The sequence below is a fragment of the Eurytemora carolleeae genome, unplaced genomic scaffold (assembly GCF_000591075.1).
Source record: "Eurytemora carolleeae unplaced genomic scaffold, Eaff_2.0 scaffold9, whole genome shotgun sequence".
Classification (NCBI taxonomy): Eukaryota; Metazoa; Arthropoda; class Copepoda; order Calanoida; family Temoridae; genus Eurytemora; species Eurytemora carolleeae.
The window spans coordinates 576,659-591,263 of record NW_019396095.1 but is presented as its reverse complement, the minus strand read 5'-3'; the positions used below and the strand labels follow the sequence as shown (position 1 = coordinate 591,263).

The 14,605-nt window shown below is 33.2% G+C and overlaps 1 protein-coding gene across 5 annotated transcripts in view; it reads left to right on the top strand.

Moving 5' to 3' along the window:
• The window catches only part of LOC111694782 (arylsulfatase B), a 28,453-nt gene that overhangs the window by 4,622 nt on the left and 9,226 nt on the right, over window positions 1-14,605 (top strand). Inside the window, exons 2-14 of one of the 5 annotated variants that reach the window (XM_023463807.1) lie at window positions 795-876; window positions 1,124-1,181; window positions 1,360-1,414; window positions 1,951-2,055; window positions 9,630-9,709; window positions 10,006-10,102; window positions 10,457-10,509; window positions 12,138-12,233; window positions 12,293-12,359; window positions 12,619-12,691; window positions 13,700-13,766; window positions 13,900-14,004; window positions 14,361-14,406. In XM_023463807.1, coding sequence (XP_023319575.1) covers window positions 795-876; window positions 1,124-1,181; window positions 1,360-1,414; window positions 1,951-2,055; window positions 9,630-9,709; window positions 10,006-10,102; window positions 10,457-10,509; window positions 12,138-12,233; window positions 12,293-12,359; window positions 12,619-12,691; window positions 13,700-13,766; window positions 13,900-14,004; window positions 14,361-14,406 — 984 coding nt within the window. Of the gene's footprint in view, window positions 1-794; window positions 877-1,118; window positions 1,182-1,359; window positions 1,415-1,950; window positions 2,056-3,437; window positions 3,595-3,748; window positions 3,906-9,259; window positions 9,342-9,629; window positions 9,710-10,005; window positions 10,103-10,456; window positions 10,510-11,028; window positions 11,186-11,541; window positions 11,612-12,137; window positions 12,234-12,292; window positions 12,360-12,618; window positions 12,692-13,699; window positions 13,767-13,899; window positions 14,005-14,360; window positions 14,407-14,605 lie in introns of all 5 variants that reach the window. The other 4 variants (XM_023463806.1, XM_023463808.1, XM_023463805.1 and 1 more) reach the window with 4 other exon arrangements.

The window sequence follows — 14,605 nt, the reverse complement described above, 5'->3', positions numbered from 1 at the left end:
TGTCATGACATTATAGCTCTTCTAGAGGTGCTTAAGCACAAGTTACATATTAGAAGTTCAAAACAATTATTGTTTTCTCATACAGCGATTCAAAAGTGGAGTTATAATTAAAAACATAAAATATTTAAATCTTGCAATTCACTTTAGTTTAATGTAAACTGGAATGCACCCTGCAAACTACACTGTATTTAAACCTGTCACCAAGTTGTAAGAATGGCCTAAAAAATTTAAACGCTCACATTTTTAAAAAACTTTTTTAACGAATTTACTTCATGTCCCAATGGTACCCTCAAAAGTGTTACCTGATCAAACATAAATTAGATCAATATCCAATTTTTGTTTTTCAAAAATGTTTTTTATTTGTGGTTTCTCTGTAAAAGTGACTTACGCATTTCTTGCTTCAGAAGCAACTGGGAAATTATCAAAATAAAACACTTATCAAGCCAGAAAATTAATCAAATTAAATTTTAAATGGAGGGTCATGTAAAATTACGACGACAGTCCCTTTAATGATGATCCCAATATATCTTTGCAACCTGTTGGTGCCAATATTTAAAATTTCTTAGTTTAATACTTTTATTAAACAGATTTCATAGTATGAAATATCTTATGACTATAATGGCGTTGGGTTACAAAGATAAAGGAATAAAGGAGTTTGTGACTTAACTCCTTCATGAATAATTTTGATTATCATTTCTCCTCTTGTCTAGTAAATAACATGTAAATTATTTAAACTCAAATCATCAAAGTATTTTCTTGTAACAGTTTACAATACTTTGTCTTTATTTTTACAGATTCTATGAATGTTACAACGCGAGATCGGAATAATATCATAATGAAGTATTTCCTTTCCTTCATTATTCTTCTATTTTCTAGGAATATATATATTCATTTAAGAAATGTATTTTCTTTTGAAAAGAAATTGTGCTTTTAAAATAAATTTAATTATTTTTTTCCAAACTGAAAAAATGTTATATGCGTCAATCATATAGATTGCGAAAACAGAAATTTACAGAAAAAAACATCAAATTTAAAAGAATGTTGAGACAATATCCTATAACCTTGACCCCTTATTAACATTAAAGAAAAATACTTGTAAAGAATATTTATTTTTATTGTTCAGTCCACATCAAATTTCAGCTAAGAAACCTCACATCATTCTCATTGTAGCAGACGATCTTGTAAGTAAACTATTATAATACTTATTTTTCTTTTTATTATCATAATTATTATCATGATGATCATCATGATGATGATCATCATCATCATCATCATCATCATCATCATCATCATCATCATCATCATCATCATCATCATCATCATCATCATCATCATCATTACTATAAAACATTATTTAAGGGTTGGAATGATGTTAGTTTCCATGGCTCGAATCAGATTCCAACACCTAATATAGGTAAAACAATGTTGTGTTTATAAAATAAAACATTTTGGCTAAACATACCTTAATTTAACTTTTAAATTTGGGGATCCTAACAAATCTAGGAGGATAAAAATAGATATCTAAATCTCCATCTAGTCTTGTGTCATTAAAAATGCGGGTTCTTCTTTGCAGAACATTTGAAGAATATGAAATATGTGAGAAGAGAAGAGTTCTGCTAGATTGAATTGTAAAAGTTTGAACAATTAAAGATTCACGCCATCAGGTTGCAAAGAGACGTTTAATCAGATTCTTTTTTTTTACAATCTTTGTGATAGGGGGCAATTAATGATGCATTTATTCATAGTGAATAATCATATTTTCTTAGACTCTTTTGACCAAATATAATGAATTGGAGAGAGGTTACTGAATTACTTACTGCCGGTTCAAACTCTTATAAATTAAATAACTTTGAATCGCAAATTCAAGATTTGAACTGGCGGTATGTAGTTCAGTATCTTAGCTCACTTTTATTATTTTGGTATCTGGATCTTAATTAACTATTATTACAGACAGTCTTGCCTATTCTGGAATTATCTTAAATAATTACTATGTGGACGCTATATGTACACCCAGCAGAAGTGCTCTTATGACTGGTCGCCACCCAATACACACAGGTCACATACTACCTATACTACCTTGTACAGAATATTTAACAGAAGTATTAATATATGTCTGTGTAACATAGTAATTACACTTTTGATGTAAAAGACTTAAGAAAAATGCATCAGAACCCCCAATTACTATGTTCCAATAAAAAGTGTACTGAAGTTTATGGAAGACGGTAAACAAACTCAAGTCTACTAGGACAGTTTTTTTTCCATTCCTTGACTATGTAGTAAAGCTTGGTTTAGCTTGTAGAGGTTTACAAATTCATATGAGAAAATGCAGTAAACTTTTCTCTGGTTGAAAACAAAATAGGGGTTATTATTTACACAACCGAACAAACTTTTGTTGCTTTTTAAGCGCTGAACCATTATATTACCTTTTATGTATGCGCTATGCATGTGAGCAATTGAGAAACATTTGAATATTTTTTTGCACTGTTGTTCCGAGGCACTTTACACAATTAATATAACTGAATCTTGAATAAATAACAGATTAATCTAAAAATTATATCTTAAGAAATGTTTTTAGATTTTAAATTAATTATGAATATTCTTGGTGCTACGACTGGAATAAAAATTATGATTATGGCTTAAATTAAAAAGTTGTTGCTAGTTAATATTCATGGAGTTGAGAAAGTTGAGTAATATGAAGGTGCGGGAAGAAACTTTCCCGCCAATATCTAAATCTTGAAAGAAACTTTGATAATATATTAATTAATTTACAATTTAATATGAAAACAAAACTTCTTAATATTAATGATTACATTCAAGTTTTGGTTTAAAGTTGATAGAAGATTTTTATTTTCATAGAATTTTTATAAAAGACAAAGGGTCAGTAAGTATTTTTAAAACTTGTTTTATCTGTTTTTTACAAAACATTGTTGCACCCTAAAAATATATATATTGCATTTTAGTATAACAATCATGCATGAATGTATTTTACAAAGTGTTTGCCTGAGTAAACTGTTTTATGAGATTTTCAGTCTATACAATCAATTTATAAATATATGCTCTATTTTCTTAGATTAGTTTTTCTTCTTTTACAAACACTTTGTAATTTGTATGCACTCGGAGAAGGTGGTTTTTGTTGTAATTACAGGATAACTAAAAAAATGGAAAACCTTCTGCAATAAAGAAAAAATAATAATTAAATGAGCATTCTTCTAGTAAATTGAAGTTCATAACACAAACATCAATTTGACAATCTTAGATTTTTAAGAGAAAAATTTGTAACTTGATATGTCAGTGTTTTTTCTGAAAGTACTGTTTTTGTGCAATCCTGATCCTGACTTCATCTTTCCCTGCCTGTTCTTTTAGAATTTCATGAAAATTGTCCAGGACAAAATCACAGTAACTTGATAGTTAGCAACAAATTTACACTTGGTCTTCAGGGCTTCAAGAGCATGTTCTGGTTGGGGCAGCACCGTATGCTTTATCCACTAAAGAGAAGCTTATCCCTGAATATTTAAACACCTTGGGGTACAACTCTCATGCTATCGGAAAATGGCATCTTGGTAGCCATAAAAGAACTGTAACCCCAACATTTAGGCACATTGTCTTATGGCTCCTTGCCACTGAACTTTCATTCACTGGTTAATTTTTTGGACTGTTATGATAAAAGTCCAAGAAAAATCATTTTGAACTTGATATTTCATCCTGCTCTTACAGCGAAAACTTTTTCTTACACATACTTGGTCTTTAGGGCTACAAGAGAATGTTCTGGTTGGGGCAGCACCGTATGCTTTATCCACTAAAGAGAAGCTTATCCCTGAATATTTAAATACCTTGGGGTACAGCTCTCATGCTGTTGGAAAATGGCATCTCGGTAGCCATAAGAGAACTGTAACCCCAACATTCAGGCACATTGTCTCATAGTTCCTTGAACCATGCTAGGCAGAATTCTTTAAGGAACTTTAAGGCCAGGCTTTTTTTTTTTTTTTGATGGCCAGTATTAATCCCACTATATCACTAGCCTTTCATTTAACAGTAAATTTATGAATAACATATATTTCTTGAAAAATCATTCATACCCCCCCCCCCCCCCCCCCCCCCCCCCTAGGAGCTCCGGGGGGGGGGGGTTGCGCTTCGCGAAAATTTCGCCCGACCCCCTTGATTTATTTCAGTATACGCCCTTGCTAGAATTCTCTAGAACTAAAGTACAAAGAGATATGAGTTCTGCACATTTTGTATTTTCATCCAATTTCTTAAAATACCTTTGTCAAAACTTTTAAAACTACCTTTTTGTTCATGTATTATTTTAATAGAAATTTCGATTTATCTAATTAATTATGGCAATTCAGATTTTCTTCCTATCGTACTTCTCGTACTTCTCAAATGTTATTGTCTGAGAGTGGACACCCTGTAAATCTGGCTTTTACTGCTTCTCTTTTCACCTTACTATTAGGGGTGTGGCTTTTTCCTGAGAACCTATTACAGAAACAACACTTTACTTGAGTTCCAAGGCACGTGTTTTGTGTATGCATTTAATGCAAATTTTTAACAATAAAAATTAAACTGTAAGATAGGTTTTTATAACAAAATGTGTACTGTTATCAGAGAACATTAAAAAATTAAAAAGCAAATTGGACAAGTAAAAGTCAAATCCCTTTTTTCTCCAAAAAAAACTTTCAGTAATTTTACTCTAAAATGTTGAATATCTTTCAATTAAAAGTAAAGTACAATTTCTTTTCTGTAAAGTGATATCGGAAAAATGTCGGATTGTGTCCATATCTGAAACCATAATGCCATGTATCCATGCATAAAATCAGGCAACATGAACTAGATCTAACCAGAGTTATTTAACATAAAATGAACCAACATTTTTTCTTTCAGGATTGTCAGATATGGTATGAGTCATATTTATTTATTTTATTATTTGAAAATCCACCAATAGAAACAGAAAAATCCGCTAAAATTTGTGTTTATTGCGGAGTAAAATGATAGGCAACAGTTAAAAGCTAACATTTTAACTAGAAAATCGGGCGCGACGAGGGAGGGAAGGCAACCACCCCCGTACAACTTCCGAACCTCCCCTAAACAGCCTTCCGGGAATGATCTTCCATTTATAATCGTCAATTTCTACTTAAACCCGGACTAATTCGATAACGGAACGGTATTCAATCTATAGTAGAAGGAGGATGAAAAGATAAATGGGTGAAGTAAAACCATTTTAATCATTAAAGAACAAAAGGATAAAATGGTATGTCATAACAGATTATTCGAGTAAATTTCTTTATTTATAAGTTAAAGGATTAAAAGCTGTAGAAAATTTCAAATATCTCAAGGAATTAAAAATCATCAAGTTCCGAATGTTGAAAGAGTTTGAAAGAATGATCGAAATGATCTCAATATTGCTTTCAAACTCGAGGTTCGGAAGCAATATAGGGATTCAGCGCAATGCCGCAAACCAAAACGAAACACAAAAACAAAATCTACAAAATTTTCGTTTTTTCAGTCCAATATTTGATTGTAAAATAAAAATATTATGCAAATGTTAAGAATACTATAGATTGACTACCGTGCTTTAATGATCGAATTAGTCCCGGTTTAAGAAGAAATTGACGATTATAAATGGAAGATTATTCCCGGAAGACTGTTTGGGGGAGGTTCGGAAGCCCTATGGGGACGTGCACTGCCGCAAATAGGTAAAATGAGGTTCGGAAGCTGTGCGGGCGAGGGGTGAGGGTGCCTTCCCTCCCTCGCGCGACGCGCCTTAAAAGCTTAGTATTGTAAAATTGACTGCAAAATTTGAAAATATTAAACATGTTAATCTATTATGAAGTATAAAATAATCGTGTTTTATCAGATCCTAAAATGAATCTTTTGACCCATTTGAAAATGTTGTAAAACAACCTAGTTAAGAATGTAGAGATATAAAAACATTAAATAGTCTATCCTTTCTACAGAATCCTTGCCGTGGACTAGGATAAGACTGCAGGATTTTCATCAGTTGACATCACAGGTCTATGGTTGGCAATTAACCATTGTGGATTCATACTATTTAAAGGGACGGTAAGCGTAATTTCAAGGGATCCTTCATGCCAAAACACAAAGCACAATTTACAACAGTGTCCTTGAAATATTTATCTAATCAGTAATGTGGAAGATATTGGCTTTTTTCTAAGTTTAAAGATATTTAATTCTGATAATTCCCGTATGTTCTCCTGCTGCAGTAGAAATGGGACCACCCAAAAAGGATGAGACTAAAAAACGACCCAAAAACTCTTTAAATATGACAATGTAAATGTCAGATTTCTTTAGTTCAGTCTTTAGATGGTTTACTCAATGATTTAGAGCAAAATAGGGGGCGAACACTGCGGCTAGGGATAATAGGGGTCAGAGCACTGCGCCTAGGGATAATAGGGGTCAGAGCACTGCGGCTAGGGATAATAAGGGTCAGAGCACTGCTGCTAGGTATAATAGCGGTCAGAGCACTGCGGCTAGAGATAATAGGTATAAGAGGACTGGGGCTAGGGATAATAGGGGTCAGAGCACTGGGGCTAGGGATAATAGGGGTCAGAGCACTGCGGCTAGAAATAATAGTGGTAGAGCACTGCGACTAGGGATAAAAGGGGTAGAGCACTGCGGCTAGGGATAATAGGTGGCAGATCACTGCGGCTAGGAATAATAGGGGTCAGAGCACTGCGGCTAGGGATAATAGGGGTCAGAGCACTGGGGCATAAAAGAAGACGGCTGACGGGCCAAGTTCAAAGGATTGGTTTCACATTTCACTACTGTAAACTTTGCCATGGACTCAATTTATTAGTTTTTGTTTGTACTAAAATAAATTTCTTACAGTTTCCCTCATCTTACATTCACCATTAACCCCCTCTTGGTAACCGATCAACAAATTGAGATTTTTAAAGTTTTTGAAAAAAGCGGAAACGGATCAAAAATATGAGGAAACGGACCAAAAATTTGAGGAAACCGATCAACAAATTGAGATTTTTAAAGTTTTCGAAAAAAGCGGAAACGGATCAAAAAACTGAGGAAACGGATCAAAAATATTGTGAATCCCCTCAAAAATATTGGGAAACAGATTAATTTTAAAGTTTTCGAAAAAAGCGGAAACGGATCAAAAAACTGAGGAAACGGATCAAAAATATTGTGAATCCCCTCAAAAATATTGGGAAATCCCTCTAAAATATTTGAATAAAATAAAGGGGAAACGGATATACAATTCTGGGAAATCGATCAAAAAAAAGAGGAAACTCCTCAAAATTTGAATTTAGAGGGATTTCCGAAAAATTTGAAGAAATCGCGGAAATGCCTCAAAAAAACCGGTTTTTGAGGGGTTTCCGCGTATTTTTGATCCGTTTCCGTGTTGAGTCGTTTCCGTGTTGAGGCGTTTCCATGTCACCGAAGAGATTTAAGTTTCACCTAAATAAAGTTTGACGTCATTCTCATGGCTTTGAAGATTCAAACATGATGCAATCATTGGAATACATCCATATTTTATGCCCTAACGTGGCCTGATTTTGAAAAGATAGCTTTATCTTCAAGATTTAGAAACTTAAAAACACATACTAAGCGAAGGACGTGGATTTCGAGGTGGCTCGGACGAGAAAATGAGTAAAATGTGACTCGGCCGAGAAATTGTTGTGGCTGGCCTTCCTCCCCTCCATCAACCCACACCCATTTTATCTCCGACTCACATATGTTAAAAGCATATTCTTTCACTAAATTGCACACCAAAAGGCGACATTTTAGTGCTTCAACTTCCAAACCTTATTTTGAGAAGACTATCGTCAGTGGATGTCTAAATTAATGCTGTAATTAGTTTACAAAAGTACAGACTTCTTGCCGGAAGGGAAAAGGTCGGAGTCTATACGGGTAAGCGCATGCCGAAAATACTATTTCGTGACTTTATATTTGTGAGTCGGAGGTAAAACGGTTGTGTGTCTCCTCTCCCCATCAGCAGAGTTTTGAATTGTTACGAATAATATCTCTAGAATTCAAGGGCGTATACAGGGGGGGTGGGCAGTGACCCCCCCCCTTGAACTTAGAGATTTCACACTTTTTAAATCTTAAACTCAAGAGTGAAGAATATAAATAAATTCAGTGCAATAAGAAGATTGTATACGGGCACCAGAGCCACCATGACAGAAGTCTGAATGAAAAATCTATTTAGAATGCACATTCATCCTAAGCAGATGGGCGCTATCAGGGATAGCGAAGTAAAACAATTATTTTTAAATGCTATGAAGGCTTGAGTTTGGGGGTAGGAAAAGACAATTTTTTTTTATTTGGATTTAATTTACTTTATTCATTGCACCCCTGTTTTGTAATCTTTCTGTTCATTACAAACTAGCTGAAGTGCCAGGCGTTGCTCGTGGAATTTTAAAAATAGAATTAAAACAAAAACTTATAATTTATTTAGCTTAGTTCATCTCCAATGGTATCCATGAGTTTCCCCACCAAAATTCAGCCCATTTGATTTAACCTTTTGGCCAGCCATACCAAACATGTACTCCTTTTTTTCAATACAGAAACTTTTACAACTCATAATTATTTTCTGGACCTTTGTCCTTTTTTTCATCTCATAGAATCTAAGTTTCAGTTGAGTTTTTCATTTTAAAAAATGTCGTTTACTATCTCTAGCTTAAATACTAGTTATTATTAACATAACATAATTAACATAATTAAAATGTCGATTTTTCAATGCTAGTTTTGTCAGAAGGAGAAGTATTGTACTTGCAAGGTAATTGGACTGTATGTGTACCTTTAAAGTATCATATACTTATACCTTATATCCAGAGAGCCAAATGTTTTGAATTCACAGTTAAAATTTTGCCCCCCCCCCCTAGGAGCTCCTGGGGTATAGATAGGACATTTCATAGATAAGACATTTCATAGAAAGGACATTTCATAGATAAGACATTTCATAGATAGGACATTTCATAGATAAGACATTTTATAGACAGAGAAGAAGAATATGAAATTTCCTATCTATGAAACGCCCTTTAGATTTTTTTTCTAAGGGAGCAGATGGTCCTTTCTGCTGTATTTTTTTGGGTGGTTTCAATTGCAGAATTGGGGAAAGTAAATGAGTTGAAAAGGGAAACACATATGAACATTATGAGCAAAAATTATCAATAAGCAAAAAAATTAGCTTATGATGTCTAATCATCATTTTCCCACTCACTCCAGGTGTGGAGTAATTCTTAAAAATATAAACCTCTGAAGAACTAAGAGACAATGTTACTGATTGTAGAGGGTTTAAAAGTCATGTTGGATACTGGACCGGACATGAAGATTACTATGATCACTCTGCACAGGAGCTTTACCCACCAGTTGTAAGCTTTTAATAATTTGCAAGAATGGATTTTGGGATAGGTTGCACCGTTATGTTATGCACTTTAACTTGTTAAAGTTAGGTTGTCAAGGATTACCTTATACTTATGGATGATTAATTAAGAAAGAAATATTTGCACAATAGAATATGGTGGTGGTCCCTATATCATAAAGAATTCAATAACCTTGAATGTCATCACAGTGGTTGCTGAACAGTTTTCTTGTTTGAATTTTCTAGTTGATAAGGCTTAATTTTAATCAAAAAAGACAAACAAATCATCAATTTACAGGGATGCAACATTACACAGTTGGGGCTCCTTACCCATGGGGACTTCCACTCAACATTAGGATATTGCCTCAATATCTTCAGGCAAACATATAAAATTAATCATCTTTAACTCAACTAAATTAGGCTTTCAAGCATTTTTTGCACTGTACTTTACCATACCATCATGAAGGGGATTTTAAGAGTTGAAGCTAACCATGAAGAATATTCCAAATGGCTTGCTAAAGCACTTCTCCCTCTAACCACAGGAAATGCCCCCCCCCCCTAAGAAAATCAAACCCCTACGTTTCCAAACTGTTTGTAAGAAAGGTAGCCCAACTTTATTTAAGACCAACCAATCATCTTTTTTTTTCATGCAATAATACTGTTTAACTCTTTAGGATCTGAATTACCAGACACATAGCATTGGCAAATGGCATCTTGGTTTTCATAAGCGTAAATATATGCCAACTGAACGTGGCTTTCTGTCCTACACAGGAACAGAGTATTTAATGCAAAACTTTGGACAGAATTAAATAAGTTTGAGCTAGGTTGCTAAACTACCCACATCCATTTCATGAATCACCTGTTCAAAGTTAAAGATTCCTGAGGATTTGAATCGGTGATTAAAGATTGTTACCAGAACATGGTAGGGTATTTTAGGAACCTCCAGTCTCCAATTCATTTAATTCTGAGTTTTGAAAAAGATTTAAATGACACAAATATGTCTCTCAGGCAAAAAATAATGTCACTGTTTGATAAATTTATTTTAGCTTAATTTAATCAAAAAAAGGAAAACTCAGTAAACGTTTGTGGGGTTACATCACTTTCAGTAAATACAACTGTATAAAGGATTCCTTGCTGGTATGGAAGATTATTATGATCATTCCTCACAAGGGCGCATGGTATGATAAAAAATAAAAATTGCACCTAGTATAATGAATGTTTGCACTTTTATTAGACTGTTTAGGGCTTTGTTGCATTGGGGGTTGGTACCAATTATCATATAGAAGATATAAAAGTTCTAGAAAAAAAATTCTAAGAACTAAAATGTTTGTAAACTTTGCTGAAGATGGACTGTTAAAGGTAAAACAGTCACTTGGGTTTTGACTTGTGTTTTATTTAATTTTTATAAGAACTTGTGAAAAAGTAACCCCATTAGATTAATAATGTCCTCCAAGAGCCTGTTAAAGTAGAAAGCAAATTCTATACTTGTCTTCAAAGAAGTTGGTACCACACCCCCTTCCAATGCCATTTAATAAATGATAAATTATGTCAGCATGATCAAAAAATCCTGCTACCTTCACTTGGACTTTACTCAAATCTAGTCTGTCTTGTTTTAGCAAGATTAGTAGTACTTTGTAGTGAGCCTAGCTTGGGCTGCGTGTGTGTAGGTTTTGAATTCCAAATAGAGGTTTGTGTAGGTATGCAAGAGTATGTGATATATGCAGATGGCCCTTGGGGTCTTCCCCTTGATACAGTCCTTCTGCCAAGCCACCTTGCCAACCTAGGATATTCTCCTCACATGATTGGAAAATGGCATCTAGGACATCATAAATCATCCTATACTCCCACCCAAAGGAATGTTATTAAGATATTAAGGAATAACTGCCTTTTTTGGAAACTCCTTAATGTCAAGTTATAGCCTGAGCTGATTTGGAAAAATCTCAGAAAACTCTTCCAACATTTAACACCATCCATATGGATTTCAAAGTCCAGTGCTTCATGTGCTAAGCATTCACATCTAAATCTTTACAAACTATACCCAACTTAGATAAATATTGAAAGATAAATAAAGTTTCCCTGTTCTTGAATGTTAGTACCTGATAGCAGGCAGAAGACAAGCATACTAAGTTATCAATTTATGCAGTTTTGAAGAATATTTTCTGAAACAACACAATTTAAGATCAATTTAATAATACATATTTGTGAAAAAGAGGATTTAGCTCTCATGTTGGATACCTACATGGAAAGCAGGATTATTATGATCATTCTGACAAAAATAAGGTGCAACCGAATTCCAATATCCATTCTTAAACAGTGCTCACCTGAATCATAATAGATTTTTGGAAATGATCAGGGGTGTATATTTTCTTTTTCTATTGATGTCCAATTTTTCATTCTTGAAAATAGAAGGCCTGGAAAAGTTTTTGAAAACGATAAAAAGAACAAAAAAGATAAAGGAGTTGAGTTTTTGCCAAAAACTCGGATTTTTTAATCCCTATATATCTCTGCAACCCCTTCTTGTAGACCTTTGACATTTCAAACTAAGAATTCTGACAGATCAAATATTCTAAGTTAAAAATATAAAAGGTTTCAGCATCTGGTTGCAAAGATAAAGTGATTAGAAAGTTGGAGTTTGGGATAAAAATGGAAACTCTTATCTTTTTGTGTCTCAAAATCTATCTCACAAGTACAATTGAGCGGAGTATAACAAAAGTTACCAAAGAAAACTGTGGTACAAAGCATGAATTTTAAAAATCAAAGTGAAACAAATCCCAATTTTCAAGGGTCTCTACATCTGTATTTGCAGGCTGGTTGGGGGTATGATTTCAGGAGAAATATGTCAATTGCTTGGGATGATTACGGAGAATATGCTACAGATATATTTACAAAAGAAGCCGTGAAGGTAAAACAAATATATATCATAGAACTTGTATCAAATATTCAAAACATTGTGTTTTTTAGGTGATTGCTAATCATGATAAAGATTCTCCATTATTCCTGTACTTGGCACATCTTGCTGTACACTCAGGTATTCCTGTACACACCAATTTAGCTGTACATTCTACAATACTATATTTTACACAGACCATCTTACATGGGGTCCCATAAATCAGTGACCATGAAACAGATCAAATATACAGGGATAAAGTTCATGTTCAAGCTTCAAGTAAAACTAGTTGCTTTATTACAACTCTAAAGTACACAAAATTTCTTAAATTTGATCTTCCTTTTCCACAGTTTTATGAGCCTCAATGTTTTTATATTATGTTAAAAGAGATATTTTCAAGGAAACACCTATGCTCCACTACAAGCTCCCGAAGATGCCATAAATAAACATTCATACATTACAGATACTAATAGGTTAGTTATGAAATCATGATAAGTAATATGCAAAATGAATATTTTATAAATCAATTGATAAATATTACAGATATTAAGAGGAATGAATATTTCAGCAATATCTTTATATAATAAAGCTCTTTGTTCATATATGTTAGTCAGCTATGCTGGCCTAATTGCTGGACCAAATCGGCTGAATTTTTTGTACAAAAGTTTTTTTTTTGTAATTCCACAAGCACTTTGGCTAATAAATCATTTAACTAATGATATTTTTTCTCAAAACCAGTCAGGGAGCTCAATACCAAAGTAAATAAATACTAAAGTGGGCCAAACTCATAGTAGGATGACGACATTTTATGTCCCAAGTATTTCATAGTAATATTGCGGGGCCCTTATAATCTGTTTGTACTGTTTGTACAGTACTCACATTAGTGTAATTTGCATAATTGTTAACCGAAGAATACAGTTTGTTTTTAATCTTTGTGAAGAAACAATCTCAAGAACTGACGAGGGTCAACACAGACTGAAATATATTTTCAATAAATGTAGAACTAACATCTACTTTTTTACTCTACAGAGGTTTGGTCCATCACCATCACTGAATTTTAAGAATGCATAATTTCTTGTGATGCAAATAAGAAAAGCTCAGTGTACAGAGAGTCAAAAGATATCAAATGAGTAAGTAACATGGTAATTTCTGTAGCTAAGAAAGAAAATTTAGTTCATATTTTGTTTCTTGAGAATTTTTTTTTCAAACCCTTAAAAAGTTTTTGTAACGACGACATTAATAGTTGTAAACTATTTCTAGTCCTTACATAAGAAATTGGGCCCCGAAAAATAATTTGAAAATTTTACCAAACCAAATTATTCCGAATCACCCAACTAGTCGTCTTTGAACTGTCTGTTCCCCTTTAGTATTTATTCACTTTGGATCAATACCATCTCCCCCACTGGACCCTTTAAAAAAGGGGTACAAGTCTAGTCCCTACAGCATTGCCTTGTGACTTTTATCTTAAATCTTTTTTCCAGGAGAACGTTCTCAGGAATGCTCTCCAAGCTGGATGATAGTGTTGGTGCTGTTGTGGAATCATTACAGGTTAAAACTACACCAACTGCCAAAAAAAATATACATATTCTTTTTTATTTAAATTTTTATTAAAAATTAATATACTTGTGACTAAGTTCTAACTTAATTTAATTTTGACCTTTTTTAAACTTTAAATGTGTAGAAGAAAGGGATGCTTCAAGACAGCATAATTGTCTTTACATCTGACAATGGTGGCCCAGCGGCAGGATTTAATGAAAATGCAGCTTCTAATTGGCCGCTTAGAGGGGTAATAGTTATTCAATATTATATATTAATGGTTGGAAAGACTTGGTGTCCCCCATCAATAGATTTCATATTCCTTGGACGATGATTTTTAAATTGAAAGTAGCTTTTAAAGTGTAGATGGATCTATTCAGTTGATTATAAAAAAAGAATATTTCAGAATCCATATAATACATGCTTTTGTATCTACCAATTTGATGTAGGACACCATGAAGTTTCCATAAAATTATGTTTTTTCCTTCTTTTTCATGAACATTATATTAATGTATATAAAAAATTGTACTATAAATAGAACATTTCTTGTGTTCAGAAAATTTTCAGTTGTGATAATTTTGAATTGGAAAGGATATTTTTGTTCAGGTTAAAGATACTTTGTGGGAGGGAGGAGTTAGAGGAGCAGCTTTAGGTAAATAAAAATTAAAGTTGTAATTTACCCTTTTCAAAAAAGGTGTTTTACATCCACCATTGTGGTACTAGATAATAGATATCGCAGAATAAATTATATTTATCACAGTAAAATTAATAGTTGTCACAGCAGACATAATAGTTGTTAAAAAAAAATATAATAGTTGTGGCAACGGTTAAAACAGAAACAGTTAAAATAA